The sequence below is a fragment of the Apteryx rowi genome, unplaced genomic scaffold (assembly GCF_003343035.1).
Source record: "Apteryx rowi isolate R43461 unplaced genomic scaffold, aptRow1 scaffold_826, whole genome shotgun sequence".
NCBI classification, from domain to species: domain Eukaryota; kingdom Metazoa; phylum Chordata; class Aves; order Apterygiformes; family Apterygidae; genus Apteryx; species Apteryx rowi.
In genome coordinates, this window is record NW_020451123.1 from 80,902 (window position 1) to 100,887 (window position 19,986).

Genomic DNA, 19,986 nt, shown 5'->3' on the forward strand with positions numbered 1-19,986 from the left:
GAAAAAACATACCTGGATCATTCAGCAGCATTATCAGGTCAAAAGCTGTGTATCCATTTTTTGCACGCAGATTGACATCAGCTCCTTGATTTAACAAATACTTTACAACATCTTTGTTTCTTCAAGGGGGGAAAAAAGAAAAAATCATTTATGTTAAAACAGAATGAGAAAATCCTAATATTTCATTCCCACCCTTCCATGCCACTGTTCCTTCAATTAGAACATAGAGTTTTAGCTTTGCAATAGCTAACCACGTATAAAATTTGTCCAGAACTTATTCAGAAGCTCCCATGATTCCTTCATTAGTCACCATTTCCTCACTGTGAATTATACTGACATGCAGAAAGTCAGCCTAAAAAAAGCTAATTTGAATAGCGAGTTTCTTAAACTGACCCTTTGACAATGATTTTGCAATTTTTTCCCCAAACACCTTCCCAATGAAAGGCCATTAGTGCCTATTTTACCTAGGGTAAAAAAACAGGTAGAAAGACAAAGGTCAACCCAGAAGTCATCATATACCATTGTGAACACTTTAACATAACTTCATATTCAGAACAGATAAGAAATTGTATATTTGAAGTCAAATTGACTGGAGATAATTTTTAAATTCCAAACAGTACTTAATTCAGAGATATAAATTAAATAACTGAGAAGGCACATAATCAGTTCCTTGAGGTACTTAAAATGCAAAAACAATCAGAATTAAATGACAACTAACACAAACACCTTCCAACAAAGCTCATAAAAATGAGTCCCATAAAAGGAACTCGCCATCCTGTTCCCATTAACGGTCCTCTCTCCTACACCTGAGTAAATAAACAGGGCATGCCTTACAGGTCAAAAAAACCAATGTACTTCAGCCTACAAAATAAGCCAACAGACAATGAAGCTGTGGTGAATATATTTAATACAAAACCCAAAGCAGATACCAACCTTGTACAAAAACAAACTCTGGCACGCATAAGCAGTACAGAAAGAAAAAATGTTAACTAGCAATAGTAGACTGCAAACTCTAATACTGAAGCTGACAAATAGATCACAATCTCTCCACTTCCAAAGACTGCTTCTAATCCCACTTAATCTTCATTTCTGAACAGACTCCAGATAAAAACAACCTAAAATGAAGGAAGAATGTTCCCCTTTTTCCAGCAAAAAATTCTTCTTATCCCTACTATAGCTCCTCTGCGTACTTCCTATTACATTTTATCTTCTCCTTAAAAATTTGTCACCCAACCTGCTTTCCACTCCTCCACCCTCAGGGCACATGGAGGGACACAACCCTCTCCCCTCACTGCTGCTGCTCCTGAGAAGGCTAAAGCCTTGGAAAGTTCTTGGAGGCTGATGATTTTCTGTTCCCCAAGAAACAGAAAGGGCAGTATCTGACCATGTGCAGCTCTCAGCTGCACTCCCTGCTTTCCAGGGCAAGAGGAGTGCCTGAACACTGGGAACTGAGCAACACCACAGCAGGAGCAAAACAGCTGCATTTTAAAAATTAGTGGGCACTGAAGTGAATCTTCGCTATTGCGATGGCCTCATCCGTAATAATGGAGAAAAGTTCATCTTCCCCAATGCGTGATCGTGTACCCAGACAATACCAAGTGTATGACGGAGATCACGTGTACAATACCAGGCCTGTTTCTGGGGCCTGATTCTTAAGTGCCACCCTCCATTTATAAAACCTTCTCAGTAGCCTTAGAGAAAGCAAGAGTCAGGCCTCTGGTGGACGCATCTCAGAAAAGGCAATGAAAACTGAAGGCTATATAGGGACTCATAAGAATGGTCAGAAGACTGGAAAGCATGGCACATGAAAAGGTGACTGAAGTTCCGCAACTTGATATAGGCCTACAACCCTGATATGAGGTGACATTATCTTGCAAAACACTAAAAATAATCCAAGACTGAAAGCTGAAATCTGCACAAAAGCTCCTGGTGCCTGCATGGAACACAAGGCTCTCAGCACTTCCAGGGCAAGGTTTAAGTACCCAGGCATGCCATTCATTTATTAAATCCAAAATGGTGTTCCTGTCTGTCCCGAGAGCGCTATAGAGTTTTATAAAATTGAGGCACACGAGTCTCTCAAATTCTTATAAGAGTTGTCTGCCTCCTAAGTCAATATCCAAAAGATCTTTCTATTTAGATGTAGGAAGAAGAATGAAACTTCTTTATTGCTAGACCTCAAGAAAACATACAACTTACCCATGGTATGTGGCCTGCATTAGTGCTGTCCAGCCATGAACATTATCCTGTTTGTCAATATCTGCATTTTTCTCAACAAGGAGCTGGACAAGGGGCAGCTGTCCAGTTACAGCAGCAATCATTAATGGAGATGCGCCATCACCATTAGTAATATTGACCTGACTTGGGTCTTCATCAACAATCTCTTTAACCAGCCGAAAGTCTCCTACAAAATAGTGATAAAACAATGTACACAAGTAATAGATAACTGCTTAGCCACTGAATTAATACCTATTTTAATTTGCTGACACTGACTAAAAATTAGTGGAATTAAAACAGAAAAAGTATACATTACTTTAAAATATATAGTACTTTAAAATATCATGAATGTGAAACAATAGAGTAGATTAAGAGTAGACTTATAGGTCCATCAGCACTAGAGAAGTGAAATACTAGAGGTTCAAACACCAATGCAAAATATTTGGACCGATCTTTTCTTTAATTGATCAATACATCTATCCTAGCTACATAAAATTGTGGCACAAGCAGGAGGCACTGTTTTCCCTCCTTTTTTCTCTACCTGTACCTTTGGAACAATCCCCTTAAAGAATCGTTTTTCAAAATAAAGCCACTAAATCATAAAGGCTGTATAACCTGCAGTGCAACCCATGTGAAGACACTGGTAGGGAATGTTTCTATAAAATTGTCATAAAACACAACGTTGTACAAAGAAAACTGATGAGGCTGAAACACCATGATTTGTCCTCAGCAGGACTAGAATCCGCATCTTATGTTCATAGACTGAAATCACAGAAAGAAATAATTCTAGAATCAAAGAAAACAGGGAAAAAGACACTTTGGAAGGTGATGGAGACCACCCCTTGCCCCTAAGAAGTGAGAACAGTATCCTATGTCATACTGACCCTATGTCAAYATGCCCCTGACAAAGGTAGTTCACTGCTCTTAAAAATCTCTGCTGACGGAGATTCCACAGCCTCCCAGGCAATCTATTCCAGTGCTTAACCTTCTTGTATTCAAAAAGGTTTTTTAATTCCTCCTTGAAAATTTAAACTGAATCCCCTTCTCTGCAATTTAACATCCTTTACTTCTTGCTCAAAAGTAAGAGATTATTCAGCACACAAGAGGCGAGTAGTCACTGACTCCTCATCTAGATTATGAAAAACAGTGCAAAATATGCTTCTGAACACCTTTTAACCAGAACTTATTTTTTTTCCTAAATCTGAATGCAGGTAGGAACAAGCCCTTTTAAAAACATATGAGGTAATCAGGGTCATCTTAAGCAGAGAGCTTATGCTCACCCTTCTGACTCTAACATTATCCTCCTTTACTTTTTTGATGATACATGGCAGACAAAACCAGGGAATAAGCATCCAAGATTAAAAAAAAGATGTTTGTGATTGAACATGTACTGTTGCAGGAATAGGGGCAAAAAGAAGCAGATCATCAACTACAACACAAATGGAAATATTTTCACTTTTAAAATATCTTCAAATAGTAAATTGCTTTATGAACACAGGCTGCCTTCAACTCAACCACAGGCACAAATATCTTCCTTGAAAAGACAATCAGAATCCCAGATAACCTCTTCGGGCACTTCAGTGCACTCATTCAAGTGAAAACTATCATCCGCCAGCAGTACTCATTTTATTTCTCGGAATAGGAAACATACAGAAGCACAGAAGTGATTTTTGTGTCCCAATTCAGTAAAAGACAGCAAATGGCTTTTTTAATACCAAGCTGTATCACAGACTTTGTTAAACAGAAACTTTGAAGTCTACAGAGACTCCAGAGTTGATTTTGAACTCTGGCTTGGACACTTCTTAACCCAGTAATTTTTTTTTTTTTTTTAAACAATGTTGCTATCTGTAGCCAAGAATTTCAGGAGAACCAAAAGGAATTTGGTGACCAGCATTCCTCTGGCTCCCCTAAAACTCCTACCCAGTGCTGACATCTTAAAATCTCAGACTAAAAGTCACATAGATATGATAAAGGCAGCTGAACTGCCTAGAATTGTAACTGACTTGAGAAAGAAGTTTTGGTAGCTTAAGCTTAAAGAGTTAACATTTATGAGAGACTCACATTCCTGCTACCTATCATCTCTTTCTTCCTCACTATTATGTAAGCCATTTCCAGTTCTGGGAGTTTAAAAAGCCATAAAGTTTCTTGAGTTGGTGAACTGAAGCTGGTTAATGCTGGTTAATGAACTGAAAGGCTGCAAGAGCTGGGACTGTTCAGCCCACAGAAGAGTAGACTTGGGGGGGGGGCGGATCTTATCAATGTGTACAAGTATCTGAAGGGAGGGTGTCAAGGATGGGGCCAGACTCCTCTCAGTGGTGCCCAGTGACAGGATGAGAGGCAACGGGCACAAACGGAAACACAGAAAGTTCTGTCTGAACACGAGGAAAAACTTCTTCACTGTGAGGGTGACGGAGCACTGGAACCGGTTTGGCCAGAGAGGTTGTGGATTCTCCTTCCTTGGAGATATCTGAAAGTCAACTGGACACATCCTGGGCAGCCTGTTCTAGGTGACCCTGCTTGAGCAGGGGGGTTGGACCAGATGATCTGCAGAGGTCCCTTCCAACCTCAACCATTCCGTGATTAATGGAACAGCAACTTCTAAGCTATCATACCAAACTCAGGATCAGATGTGAATGCTAAGGCAAAGCGTGACTATTTGAAAATATACCTCTAACTTTTCAATAGGAATGCAATGACAATAATATTTAGAAGGTATTTTTTGTTGATTTAAAGATGCCTAACTGTAATCTATTTGGATAGATGTCAAGAAACAATGACATCTTCCTTCACAACATTTCTCATGTACAATTAAAAAAATCTAAAATCCATCAGTAACTGAGAACGGTACTAACTCAAAGTTCTTCTTCAGGTTGCAGCTCCCTGTTGAAAGAGAGGGGGTGAACCACAGCAGAGGCTTCATGATTATGTCACAGTCAGGAGTAGGCACCTGGACAAGCTTGCCATGCATGCCTCCCAGTCAGGTGTAAATCCAGCTTTCAGCAATATGTGATCAGATTTTCTGTGCCATAGTCACAGAAAGCATGCTTTCAGTAGAGATTATTAGATCCACTGTATATACAAGGCTTTACCACATCCAGAGTCTGTTTAAGTGCAAACGAAATACAGTCACTTTTGCATAGCATGAAGCCCAAGCCAGTAAGACTTCTGGACCTGCTCTGACTCTGTGCTACATGCTCTGCACAACACTCTTGGATTTGGTAGTATAGTAGGATGGACTGCTAAAACATCAAAGCATTTCCATACAAAGTCTGTCCAGGTCCATTTGGACTTACTAAATGGTCACAGTTTGGACACCTAATTACCATGGTGTTTTCCATTTGTCTTCACTGCCTAACTCCTCAGGCTTTAGGAGAGAGTACTAGCTCAGCAGAGATGCTGCAGAGCTTGTATTGCATTCTTGAGTGCTGCAATAGGAGGACATATTAGCTCAGATTACAGACCTGAGCCAGCGCTGTGCATTCATCCCTGGCCGACTTGAAAATAAGTCCACTGGAACCTACAACACTTGGGAGCATGTTGCAGAGAAACATGTTGTAGGTGGCTCTGCAAAAGCCACTCCAGACATAGCCCAGCAGGTGCTGAGCAGGACCTAACAGGCCCAGCAGGGCAAACTTGCTAACTGCATAGGCACTGGGATGCCCATGCATCATTCTCCAGGACCTGTATTACAAATGTTTCTTCACCATCTGGGGCATCTGAGTCCCAAGTAACGGCAAACTGACTTGAGAGGGAACCCAAGCACACAGGGTACCCTTTGTGAGACTCTCATAGGTCTCATGGGACACCTCTCAGAAGTTCATTGAGCATAAGATTTATTCTCACATGAGAACAGTATCTTTCAATGTTTGAAAAAATACTAAAAATAGAAACAACTTTTTTATTACTGAGTGACTCAAGTCTCCTGACTGTCTATACAGCTAGGACAGTAGACTGTAGGTGTTATAATACAGTTGAGAACACATTTAAATAGCAAAACAGCAAATGTAAGGGCAGGAAACAGACAAGGTTCAAACACTGAACCACTCTAGCCTGTCAGAGAGACTACAAACAGTGCAGAGTTTTCTAACCTGTGATATATGAGGAACTTCAGCAGGAAGAGAATAGTCCTGTTTCCCTATCCTATGCCATCAGGTGGCAAGACTCAGGCCAAATCCACCATCTCAGCATTTTTTCCTATGCTAGAAGATTCAGGAAAACAGGTAACCAGAAAGTTACTTTGCCATCCACCGCAAGTGCAACCCATCAGCGTCTGGATCAAATTGAAATCAACAGGATGAAYTGGCTCTTTCTGCTTCCCAAGGAACAGGTTTTTTTGTGTGCTCATGAAAAGTAACTTACTCATGAGAGCACAGGCAAGATTCTGAGACACTCTGCTCTTGAAACAACTTTAAAGAGCAATTACAATGTTCATAGGGAGTAGAAGCCAACATATTTTTGCACCAACTAGCATTTTTGTTTTCATGCTTCAAATTTATCAAGAAGAAAAAGAGCTTTTTAAAGCAAGCGTGGACTTGGAATAACTGGAACTACTGAATCATATTATGGCATGAAGGACACAACCATGAGCTGTAAACACAGACTACAGAAATACTTCTATTTTTTACATTAAAAGAAAAATAAAGAAAAAACAAAGACATGTAAAAACAACACACATTGTCTCAGTTTCCCATTTTAGCAAACAAGCGTGCCCTGCAGTTACAAGAACCAGACATGGAAAAATCCTGTCAGTACTTACCCAATTTCAAAGCATGAAAGACATCAGGTTGCCTCTTTTCTGTATCTGGAAAGATACAAATAGTTGTATTAACAACTGCTACAAAGGCAAAATTTTCTAGTAAAGTTTGTACAGTAAAAAATGTAAACAAACTCTACATACAATTACTATAAAACATTTGTTTGGACATATGGAATCAGGAAGAAAGAAAGCACACATAAACTTTATATTACACCTTTGGGAGGAGTATTTCACTTGTATGGCTTTCTGTGCAGAGTTAACGTTACAAAATATATTATCAGTAAAGGTTTCTGCCTTTCAACATCTATTCTGTATCAGGAAATGGCATTTAGAAACTTCTGGGTTTCAAGTCTGAGAGACTAAAACATCAGTTAAAGAACCACAGTAAGGTTCTGTAGAATGGTGTAATCCTCTGCACAGGCGTAAACATTCAGCAAGTGAAGGGCTACTTTGAAAAGTGGCTCAAAAGGAATTTTACAAGATGTTCCTTTTTTCCCCCCCCCCTTCTCTTGAGCATTGCCAGATTAATTTGTGAAGTTCACAAAAATACTGGTGCTTCAGCCACACAGCTTGTTTTCTACTTGTGCATTAATATAGATCCTTCAGCTCCCAGTTCTTCATCCTCAAAATAAGAAGTGTAATTATTACAAAGTTAAAATATTTTGAGTGAAGGATCTTACTTCCTACCAGCTTTCAGAGTGCTTTGAAACTGCTGGCACAACGTAGGATGAGGAAAAAACAGCGACCTATTTTGCTCCTTCCTTTTCTGACTCAAGTTAGAAAAATACATCCTTCTCTGTCTCCCATATTATTGACACTACAGAACCAACGGGGTGAAAAGATTTTAAGGAAAACAAGGAGATGTAGAGGGACCTCCTCAGTCTGAATCTGTCATTTTTATGATAAAGCAGAAAAGGTTAATATTCATAGCTTAACATCAGAAGAAGTCATTTGCAACTGCTGGCAAGCCTGAAAAATGATGAGAAGCTCTTAAGATATTTTAAGGCTGGGAACTGGAGCTATGGGTCCTATGTTTATTTCTGGTTAAAAAACTGTTCTTACAGAAAAAACTGTATGAGCCCACTGTTTGTTGGGCAATGAATTTCAAAACCTAAGTTTAGGAAAGGCCCAAATTCTTTGTACTTGGCATATGAAAAGCCTGAACAAGAGGCAGCCTCTGGGAGCAGGAGACCATGATGAGGTGCTGGAAGAAAGGGTTATGCAGACCACACAACCCAAAGCAAAGACAGGGACAGGACGCAGGGAACAACAGGGCTTTTTCAGGCAGTTCAAAATTTTGCTACTGAAAACAGCCCTGAGACAAAAGTCACTTTTGTTTGGGATGCAATTTGCCCTATCTATAGCAATGGATCAGAAGATAAATTCTCTTTCTGCTGCCTCACATTTGAGTGAAAGAACATTTTTTTTCCCCAGAATATACTCCAGAGTTCAGAGGAGAATAAAGCTATGGTCAAACATCACCGTGGAAATATCTGGTTTTTTAACCCCTCCCTGCTCCAGTTAATTACTACACTTCTGCTGATGGAAACTATCCCTCAGCAGAGGTGACAAGAACATGCATCTGCTTTTAATGCAAAGTCTCCTGTTCTAAGCTAAACAGCCTTCTCCAACAGTTTAAGCTGGATTGGATGATTATAGAAGACTTTTTCCTGTACACTGTAACTAACTCATGTTTATTGTCAGAGACTGGCCACAGCCAAATGTCTACAGTTAGCCAGTTCTGTCTGCTGCCTTGGCTGTATGAGAGTCCGAGCTCCAACTTAACCTATGAGTCAACATGTGACTAAGTTAAAATCTTCTCTGAAGCAGAAAGAAATGTCAGATTTCTGTCCCTGTTTCTTAAAGTAAAAAGGAAGCTTGACCGGCAAGAATGACACCAAATTTAAATAAAAATTTACAAGTTTTAAGCAAGAGAGGCATGGCTGTATTGGGACTGTGGCTATGTCCACACTGCAGTGTAATACAGAGGTAATTACCTAAGCTTTAAATAAGCCTATTTGAGTAAAGCAGCAGAGAGCTGGGAGTGGACTAACTTACCCTGAGGACTTTCTGCCCCAAGGCTGAGTTGTAGCACCTGACAGAAGTTCTTTTTAGGGCTAGTCACATCCTTAGGTTTTAAAGCAAGTACGCCAATGAGGAAAAATCTAGATGCCTATCCTCTTCTGAAGCTTTTCCAAACCCTTTTCTTAAGCACCTCCCAACATCTGTCTACACTATAAAGCACAAATACCTTGAAAGATGTCCCCAAACAGCCACATACAGAATAAGGTCTCAAACTATCTGGGAGAGATATCCAGTAAAAATTTTTATTCGTTTTTACATATTCGTACTTTTTATTTTATCCACAAAGAATTTTTAAGAAACTAAATTCATTAGCCTTTCAAACTGACAGATAACAATGAGTAGTTGTGACCTTTCTCTTTAATAAAAATTACATGCAGAAAACTACCAAAAGAGTACAGGCATACGTCATTTTATTGCGCTTTGGTATACTGCGCTTTGCAGATATTGCATTTTTTACAAATTGAAGGTTTGTGATAACCCAGCGTCAAGTAAGTCTATCGGCGCCATTTTTCCAACAGCATGTGCTCATTTCGTGTCTCTGTGTCACATTTTGGTAATTCTCACAATATTTCAAACTTTTTCATTATTATTATATCTGTTATGGTGATCTGTGATCAGTGATCTTTGATGTTACTATTGTAATTGTTTTGGGGGTGCCACAAACCGCGCCCATATAAGACGGTGAACTTAATTGATAAATGCTGTGTGTGCTCTGACTGCTCCACCGACCGGCCATTCCTCGTCTCTCTCCCTTTCCTCGGGCCTCCTTATTCCCTGAGACACAACAATATTGAAATTAGGGCAATTAATAACCCTACAGTGGCCTCTAAGTGTTCAAGTGAAAGGAACAGTTGCACGTCTCTCACTTTCAATCAAAAGCTAGGAATGATGAAGCTTAGTGAGGAAGGCATGTCGAAAGCCGAGAGAGGCCAAAAGCTTGGCCTCTTGCGCCAAACAGCTAGCCAGGTTGTGAATGCAAAGGAAAAGTTCTTGAGGGAAATTCAAAGCACTACTCCAGTGAACACACGAATGATAAGAAAGCGAAACAGCCTTATTGCTGATATGGAGAAAGTTTTAGTGGTCTGGACAGAAGATCAAACCAGCCACAACATTCTCTTAAGCCAAAGCTGAATCCAGAGCAAGGCCCTAACTCCCTTCAATTCTGTGAAGGCTGAGAGAGGTGAGGAAGCTGCAGAACAAAAGTCTGAAGCTAGCAGAGGTTGGTTCATGAGGTTTAAGGAAAGAAGCCGTCTCCATAACATAAAAGTGCAAGGTGAAGCAGCAAGTGCTGATGTAGAAACTGCAGCAAGTTATCCAGAAGATCTAGCTAAGAGAATTGATGAAGGTGGCTACACTAAACAACAGATTTTCAGTGCAGACGAAACAGCCTTCTATTGGAAGAAGATGCCATCTAGGACTTCCATAGCTAGAGAGGAGAAGTCAATCCCTGGCTTCAAAGCTTCAAAGCACAAGCTAACTCTCTTGTTAGGGGCTAATGCAGCTGGTAACTAAGTTGAAGCCAATGCTTATTTACCATTCCAAAAATCCTAGGCCCTTAAGAATTATGCTCAATCTACTCTGCCTGTGCTCTGTAAATGCAACAATAAAACCTGGATGACAGCACATCTGTTTACAACATGGTTTACTGAATATTTTAAGCCCACTGTTGAGATCTACTGCTCAGAAAAAAAGATTCCTTTCAAAATATTACTGCTCATTGACAAGGCACCTGGTCACCCAAGAGCTCTGATGGAGATGTACAACGAGACGAATGTTGTTTTCGTGCCTGCTAACACAACATCTATTCTGCAGCCCATGGATCAAGGAGTAATTCCAACTTTCAAGTCTTATTCTTTAAGAAATGCATTTCATAAGGCTATAGCTGCCATAGACAGTGATTCCTCTGATGGATCTGGGCAAAGTAAACTGAAAACCTTCTGGAAAAGATTCACCATTCTAGATGCCATTAAGAACATAGTGATTCATGGGAGGAGGTCAAAATGTCAACATTCACAGGATTTTGGAAGAAGCTGATTCCAGCCCTCGTGGATGACTTTGAGGGGTTCAAGACTTCAGTGGAGGAAGTAACTGAAGGTGTGGTGGAAATAGCAAGAGAACTAGAATTAGAAGTGGAACCTGAAGATGTGACTGAATTGCTGCAATCTCATGATAAAACTTTAACAGATGAGGAGTGGCTTCTTATGGATGAGCAAAGAAAGTTGTTTCTTGAGATGGAATCTACTCCTGGTGAAGATGCTGTGAACATTGTTGAAATGACAACAAAGGATTTAGAATATTACATAAATTTAGTTGATAAAGCAGTGGCAGGGTTGAAGAGGATTGACTCCAATTTTGAAAGAAGTTCTATTGTGGGTAAAATGTTATCAAACAGCATCACATGCTACAGAGAAATCCTTCACAAAAGGAAGAGTCAATCGATGCGGCAAACTTCATTGCTGTCTCATTCTAAGAAACTGCCACAGCCACCCCAGCCTTCAGCAACCACCACCCTGATCAGTCAGCAGCCATCAACATCAAGGCAAGATCCTCCATCAGCAAAAAGATTACGACTCGTTGAAGGCTCAGATGATGGTTAGCATTTTTTTAGCAATAAAGTATTTTTAGTTAAGGTATATATATTGGTTTTTTAGGCATAATGCTATTGCACACTTAATAGACTACAGTATAGTGTAAACATAACTTTTATATGCACTGGGAAACTAAAAAAATTCATGTGACTTGCTTTATTGTGATATTCACTTTATTGCGGTGGTCTGGAACCGAACCCACAATATCTCCAAGGTATGCCTGTACGAACTTGCTTAGTAATTCAGGTACTCAAAAGTTAGAAAATTACTAGTAAAAAAACTAGTAACAAAAGTTAGAAAATTAGTACTACCATATTATTCTATTCTGTACAGAATAATCATCTTTTAGCAAGCAGTTCTGCATATACTATTTTAGACTGGATGAAAAAAATTTGTAGTTAAAGTTAGCTCGCATCTTCCTAAACCTTGATATCATCTAATAAAAGATACTACCTCTCTCTATAAAGTCTTATATTTCTTATACCCTTAAATTATTATGGCTACAGCTACACTACCACCACACATTCTTTATTCACAGAGTCACAGAATGTTTCTCTACCTGGTCTCATCTCATTCAGTGCACGTAATGGGTGCATTAAGAGGCAGAATTAAAGCAACTATAAAAGCAGCATTTCTTAACTTCATTTTACTTGAGATCTGCACTGAAATAATGTGCTTTTAATCTAGTTTTGCATACACATGAGCAAAGAATATGTGCATTTGTATGCATGCACGCATTTTTCTAATGTTAACCTCACAAAATTTTTCTTTGGCTGACAGGTAAAGAGGTCCTTCATTATTAGATTTTTTGTGCCTACGTAGACACCTTATTAATCACATCTCTTAACCACCTCACTATAAAACTACACAGGCTGAAGTTCTTTAGTCTTTCACTGTAAAGCAGGCTTTCTAGATTTTATATCTGTTACATTTTCTTCGAGTTTGTGATATTCCTTCTTTGACATCCTCTCCAGTTTTCGACATCCCTAATTCAGTGCCATGTCAAGTAGGTCTTTTTCATTTTCTTCCTAAATAAGCATCTGTATCATGCATTTTAAAGATAAAAACAAACAGTAAAGAAAACTTTTTAAAATGTTTCAAACACAATTTTCACTGCAGAACAGGAATTCTGTCATGTTAACATAGAGGAAATCTGCAAAGTTGGGTATGCCTGGCCTACCCAAGATAGGTGTTTCTACACCAACATCTCCCTAGATCAAAGGAGTCTAGTTACATGTTTTAACATAATGTTCATTAAAAAATGATCCCTTCAATTCACAAATATATAATCAAGACTTCAGGAAAGCAAAACAAAAAAAATTAATGCTCCATACCTGGCTGGGGTCTGATCGTTGTTAGAGATTCCAGGTAGTCCTTCATGTCTTTGTGTTTGAAGCCGACAGAGATTTCAAAAGGTGTTTTATGTAGTACATTCTGGTGATCAGGATTGGCACCTTTGTCCATGAGCTGCTGGGCCAAGCTCACCCTTCCGCTAACAGCTGCCAGCATTAAAGGACTCCAGCCCACTGTCTTCACAGTGTAATTACAGTCAGCTCCCCAGTCTAGTAACAAACGGACCACTGCCTCATGTCCATGCTGGGCAGCTGCCATTAGCGGGGTGATATCCGGTAGGTCCTCTCTGCTGCTGTTCAGTAAGCTTGTACTAAAATGGTCATAGTTGTCTACAAACGCCCCAGATTCCAGCAACAGCTTCACCATGCTGACGTGGCCACCTCTGGAGGCCACTGTGAGCACGCTGGCTCCTAACTTGTTCTGTGCATTCAGATCAGCACCATTCTCCAGCAGGATGTGAGCCACACTTATATGTCCAAACCTTGACAGACAGACAGAGATAAGCAAAGCAAGATAATGAACTCCTGAGGTGGCAGAAGCTTCTCACAGAAAACTGACATACTCTTAACATGGAAAACCTGGTTACCAAATTGGCCTATCGACTAATGGAAAGAAGTGAGATACTACACAGGATCATGTATCCACCACTACATGTGACAGTGGCCACCTTCACTGGAGAGGCATGATCAACAGCTGAAGCCTGTGCCTTCCTGCACTGCTTTGCCCGGATAGGTGACCATGCCCATAGTCTAGACATTGCTTTAAGAGGATGTCCCGGCCAAAGCAGCAATGCGCTAGCCTCATTTTTAACTGCAGGAGGATATCAAAAGTATAAATTCCATAAACCCTTAATCCTCTCATTTCCAGGCCTGTGTCACAGTCAGGAATCAAAGTCAGCTTGTTTGCATAAGGTAATTTTCTGAGATCCTAGGTACCCTGACCACAACTGAATGAGTGGAATAAAAATTTCAACTAATCAACGCTGAAGGAAAAAAAAAAAATTCAGACCACTTCATGAAATGGTTAGACAGTCTTTTGTATTTGCACCATCCCTTCCTTTCCAATTTCACCATTAAGCCAGACTCACTTGACTATCAGAGGCTCTGGTAATCTGTCAGGAAGCTACAGTCAATCATGCAAGCTACACACCCAACCAGCTAGCTACCAGTGAGAAAATGGAAACCCTTGACCCCTCCTCAGCTGAGGAGACATTCCACATTTTTATAAACATAACACATATATAAGATATATTTTACGCTTCTTGATGCAGATATCGTGCATTACTATATGCTTACGCACTGTTTAATGCAATCAAGCTTGGATCCAGAAAGCAGCTCTTCTACACTTCAGCAAAACAAATGTTATTTGAGGAATTGCTACAGAATGCTACTAACCACTAACAGCAGACAGAAGACTAGTTCCTTATCTTTCTTCCAGAAAATACACAGTTGCAGAAGCAACCTTCTAGGGACTGTCTAGTCCTTGGGTCTATCCATGTAGCTTAATATTGTGCCTGTCACCATGGTAGATCCTCAGCTACAGTGCACACGGTTAATGTTATGCACACATGCTGCTCAACAGGACTAAACACAGCCAGAAAAATAAACATGTACATAGTTTGAAACCTGTGTTTGTAAGGACTCTGTATTTTCTTCATTTCTTTAAAACAATTAGAGGGTTATGGTGATTTGGGTTTATTGTTTTTAGAGAAGGAGTGTAAGGCTTTCATTAAGGAAGAAAAATCCAATAATGTTTCTATAATGTTTATCCCTCCCTTTTTTTTAAACCTTCAAAAAATAACAAAATCATTGAACCTTTTCCTCCTTGTTCTTACTGGAAAACTAGCTATATGATTCATTCTTTGGGAACTTTCTACGGACTTTAAGTGAATGGTTGAACAGACAATGCTGACTTTCAAACAAACTTTTTTTTCCAAGCATGTTATGAAATGAATGTTATGAAACCCAAAAAACATTTCTCACTCAAGCATTCAATTATTACAGGAAAACACTGTCCTCCAATTTTGCAAAATATGCATGATAATCCACAGGGTATTTATATATGTGAAGATAAGCACTAACGTAAGCATTAGCAATACTGGAACCTTTTGTAACACAGTAGTGAGTGATACCAAAACTATTGTGATAGATGAAGAAAAATACCCAGTTTTGTCATTAAAATTGTAAGAAACGATTTTCCATATGCTCTAATGAGCCATTTAGGAAAATAAGGAAAAGCCAAGTGAAATGAAGCGTTTCCATTTACCTCATTATGCTTTAAATCAGAGATCTCTCAACAGGTAGATAAAAAAACCCAAGAAATTAAATAAAGTAATGTATGTATTTTATTTCCATCTAGTGAAAAAAGAGGTATAGTGTTTTCATGCCCAGGTTACCTTCAAAAACTCAGAAAGCAGCGATTCCTCACTAGTTTTACTCATGAATTAACTAAACATGCCTACAGCTTTAATTACCACATCTTTAAATGCTACCTTAACAATCCAGGCACCCATTGGGGGGGGGGGGGGAGAGAAAAAAGTTAACGCTCGATTTCAGCACTTATTTAAATTTACACTTGACAACCCATTCTCAAGTCAGAGTCATCTTCCAGAAAAGAAACAGGTGACTATTAAGATCTACCATAACCACCTTTAAAACACAGATACATTAATCGGACCGTACAACGGGGCATTTCGCTCGTCCGGCACGCACGGGTGCTTACCGGGGTGGCAGCTTCCCCCCGCGGCCCCCAGCCCTCGCCCCCGCTGGCGGGGCGGGGTGGGCGCGAACCCACGGCCCGACGAGGCGCGGAGCGGCGGGCAGGCCGGGCGAGCAGAGCCCGCCCCGTGGCCGGGCAGGCGGATGGAAAGGCCGCCCGTCCGCCCGTCGCGTACCCCCACCCCTACCTGGCGGCCTGCATGAGCGGGCTCCAGCCGTAGTGGTTGCAGCTCTGCACCGAGGCCCCTTTCCGCAGCAGGAACCGCACCAGCTGCTCGTGGCCACCGGCCGCCGCGAACTGCAGCCCCGTGTTGCCGGCCTCATCGGTGCCGTCCACGGGCACAGGCGGGGAGGCGGGCACGGCAGCCCCTTCGCCGCGAGGCTCCGCCGCCCCCTCGCCACCGCCTGCGGCCTCGCCGCCGCCGCCGGGCGGCCCCAGCAAGCGCTGGGCGGCCTCGCAGTCGCCCTGCTCGCAGGCGCAGAGGAGGAGCTGCAGAGGCGCGGGCACCCCGCACTCCCCCATGGGCGGAGCGGCGCGGCGCGGCCCGGTCCGGTCCGACGCGGCCCGGCGCGGCTCGGCGGCCGCGCTGCGGCGCGACGGGGAGGAGGGGCCACCTCGACCGGAGGAGGCGATGAAGGGGGCCGGGCTCGGCTTCGTGCTACAGTTACTCATTCTCAGTCCGAGACGTGTCCTGTCCGCGTAACGTGGTGTTCTTCCCCTAGCCATCACAGCAAGTCTTCATTATAGAGCTCATTCACTCTCGCCCAACATAGTCCTTTTTCCCCCCACTTTGTAACACGACTTGTGCAGTTTAGCTCAGTCGTTCTGTGCCAGGCCCACTCTGGTTATGTTATCCCTCAGCCTGTGCTTGCACCTTCCTACTTCATTTTTCCTTCAACTCAACTTGCAGCCAAGTGATTCCTCAACAAAAAAAACATTTTCCCCCAGACATCTCCAATCTGCTATTCTTTTAGTTTAAGGAGTTTGAGTGTAAGACTCAGATGCCTTGTGGCATGACATGTGGCATGTGTTTGGCCCCCACCTCCTTATAATCCAAATGTCTTCTGTCTAGCTTCAGCCTCCTAGATAACCTGAAATCTTTTTCAATTATATTGATTTACAACAGCTAAAGCGAGGAAAAAAAAAATTAGAGCACCAGTGTAATAACTGAGTGCAGTTGACCAATCATTTTAGAACATTGTATTGTGTCTCTGTAAGTCCTGGCAAATCACTTAAAACCTGTGACAACAGTAGCAGAACATGTTACACACTGTAATGGACCAATGGTGGAGGGTTTGGGGAAGTGAGGACTAGAAGAGGTTATGGGCAGGGTAGTGAAACCACTAAATGCCACTAAAATTAAGCCATTTAAAGACACTTTTTAGACAGTGGCTTCCATATCTTCCATTTTATATAGCTTTCTTCCTCTGATTCACTTGCAAATATGGACTGCAAGCCCTTCATAGCAAAGGGCCCAACAAAATACACTTGGAGAAAGGCTCCAGCAAATAAGAGTACTGGCTGTGTTCGTGGCACCTCATACCAGTTCTCTGGGGAAGGACAGAACTAGATCTTTGCAACAAATAAAAAAATGACTTACAACTTTGCAAATTTGTTATTACAGAAAGAATATGACAGGTTGCTAGACTGGGTAAATATTCAGTCATACTTCCTCCATTATACATATCCTGTTAAATATCTTCTTTAAGCATATTATACTGACCACCATCTGAGGCAAGATACTTGGCTGGGTAGACTTGGCCTAGCCCAGTACAACCATTCTTACATTACTGCAGTATGAGGAGCTTGCCATTATGACTAAAACTGGACAGTGTGTGATTGCTTTCATATGAGATTTCAGAGCTTGAATGAATGGAATGGAAAGAGTAATTAATGCAATACATTATTCAGGATTGAAGAAAACTGGGGCGTACTTACATCAAAATGCATGCTTGGCTATCATCTAATTAGTGACAGGCTCACTCCAGTTTGTCTTTGAGATAAGCTGTTGAGCATGTTGATCATACAATTTTATGTTATGTAACTGATGATTATGCTATCAAATTCTACTAATGAATTAAAACTATAGACAAAGATATCATGCATTTAATAAGGAAGCTCACAGCAAAAGATGCAACTCTTATTTTAAGGAACTCAATAGTAAGTAATAAAAAATATTGGTTGGGGTTTACAAAAATGAGAGGAAATTATTCATGCTAAATTCTGCTGCTGTCATCTGATGGTCATTGCTGTCTTCAGTCAGCATCCTAGGCGTTTATACAGGTACGATCACTCAGTGAGTTCTACCACTGATAGAAAATCAAAATACCACTGAGAGGGGAAAAATAATCAAATCTCTTATGAAATGAATCAAGTGCTATTCTTAGTCATTCAGTACTAAGTCCTCTGGGAAATATAGGATTTGACTTCTTCACCAACAAACAAGTCTTTCAGACTAGTTATCAGTTTACAAAAATGGGGAGTTCTTAAGCAAGACAACAGGAAGAAAAAAAAAAAAAGATTCTCAAGTGTAGACTGTGCATTAGTCCTTTGGAAGGTCCACTGCATCTGCATTTGTCCAGTCAGTGAAAAACACAGTTTTTGACAAGAAATTGCTTCGAGTCACCAATATACTAATTTGGGTAGGTCAATGTTGGATTGCACTAAGGTTAACACAGGTATCATTTAAAATGACAGAAAAGAAATGAAGAATGAAAAATGACTTTAGACTAAAGGAGACAGACAAAAACGCAAGGACTAGAACAGGTACACCAAGAAAGTAGAGCAGATAAGGTAAGACCAAACATGTAAGGCCAAAATTTGTGAAACTTTTCTAACAGAAGTCTCCACTGGAAGTGATATCAAAACTCCAGCAGGGAGATAAATGGCTCAATATAAGCTCTCTTAAAGCTATTCATAATATGAGGTGACAGAAAGGAGATAAACCTAGACCCATCTTCCTATAAGAGATGAAATTTATCATTTGCAAAACAAAGCCTAGGAAACCTAGGGCATGTGATGTGCCTGTGCAACTTGTAAAGGAAGTATAATATGGCGAATGTGCCACTGCACATGTAGAGCTATAAAATGGCCAGATAATAAGACAAAAAATTCTATTGTTCCTACAGTGCTAATAGGATGTAATACAAATGGACATATCCTCATACCAAACAGGAGAAAATTTCTACTTCATATATAATTCAGGATCACATAATATGAAAGACTGTAGAATTACCATCCTAACCAAAAGCTTCAGAAAGGGAGCGAGTAGCACAAGTAGCGAAGAAATCTGTTCCAAAGAAATCCATAAAACTAGAGATACCTGATTCAGTCATAATCTTCATTACGAAAGTTTGGAGAAATGATGGCATCTCAAATCCCCAAATATGATGCCATATTTACATGGCTATTCAAGGAGTAAAAGGCTTATTTTCTACTCTAAAACCTTACTGATGTGAATCACAAGAAAGTCATACTTCTGTGAAAAAGAAAATTGAAGTTCTTGAGATGTGCTGTGTGTGAAGACTCTTGCATATCTCCTGAGTGAAAACAAAATAGACACAGATATTAGAAACACCATCAGAGAAAAGCTGATACTTGTCCAGTATCATTAGACTCATATTTGTTACTTTGGTCTTTTCAGGCATAGATATAGAAATAACCTTGAGAAAATGACTAAAAAGAATGGTAGTGAGTGCCTACAGTGGGAAATGACTAAGATTAATTCTACCACTTAATATCGCCTTCAGTTCCTGGTTCAGGATTTTAATCACAGAATCGCTGAGGTTGGAAGGGACTTCTGGAGATCATCTAGTCCAACCCCCCAGCTCAAGCAGGGTCACCTAGAGCACACTGCACAGGATTGCATCCAGGCGCGTTTTGAATATCTCCAGAGAAGGAGACTCCACCACCTCTCTGGGCAACCTCTTCCAGTGCTCTGTCACCCTCACAGTAAAGAAGTTTTTCCTCATGTTCAGATGGAACTGTCTGTGTTTCAGTTTGTGCCCGTTGCCTTGCGCCCTGTCGCTGGGCACCACCRAGAAGCATCACTTCTGGCCCCATCCTCTTGACACCCTCCCTTAAGATATTTGTATACATTGATAAGATCCCTTCTCAGCCTTCTCTTCTCCAGGCTAAACAGGCCCAGCTCTCTCAGCCTTTCCTCATAGGGGAGATGGTCCAGTCCCCTAATCATCTTTGCAGCCCTTCGCTGGACTTGCTCCACTAGTGCCACATCCCTCTTGTACTGGGGAGCCCAGCACTGGACACAGT

At 40.9% G+C, this 19,986-nt stretch overlaps 1 protein-coding gene across 1 annotated transcript in view; it reads right to left on the reverse strand.

Annotated features, from left to right (window-relative positions):
• ANKS6 (ankyrin repeat and sterile alpha motif domain containing 6) overlaps nucleotides 1–16,236 on the reverse strand; it is a 38,905-nt gene extending 22,669 nt beyond the window's left edge. Inside the window, exons 1-5 of the mRNA XM_026089664.1 lie at nucleotides 15,902–16,236; nucleotides 12,978–13,477; nucleotides 6,971–7,015; nucleotides 2,197–2,401; nucleotides 13–119 (exon numbers count right to left, since the gene is read on the reverse strand). Of these exons, the coding sequence (XP_025945449.1) occupies nucleotides 13–119; nucleotides 2,197–2,401; nucleotides 6,971–7,015; nucleotides 12,978–13,477; nucleotides 15,902–16,236 (1,192 nt within the window). The remainder of the gene's footprint in view (nucleotides 1–12; nucleotides 120–2,196; nucleotides 2,402–6,970; nucleotides 7,016–12,977; nucleotides 13,478–15,901) is intronic.
• Between the last annotated feature and the right edge of the window lie 3,750 nt (nucleotides 16,237–19,986).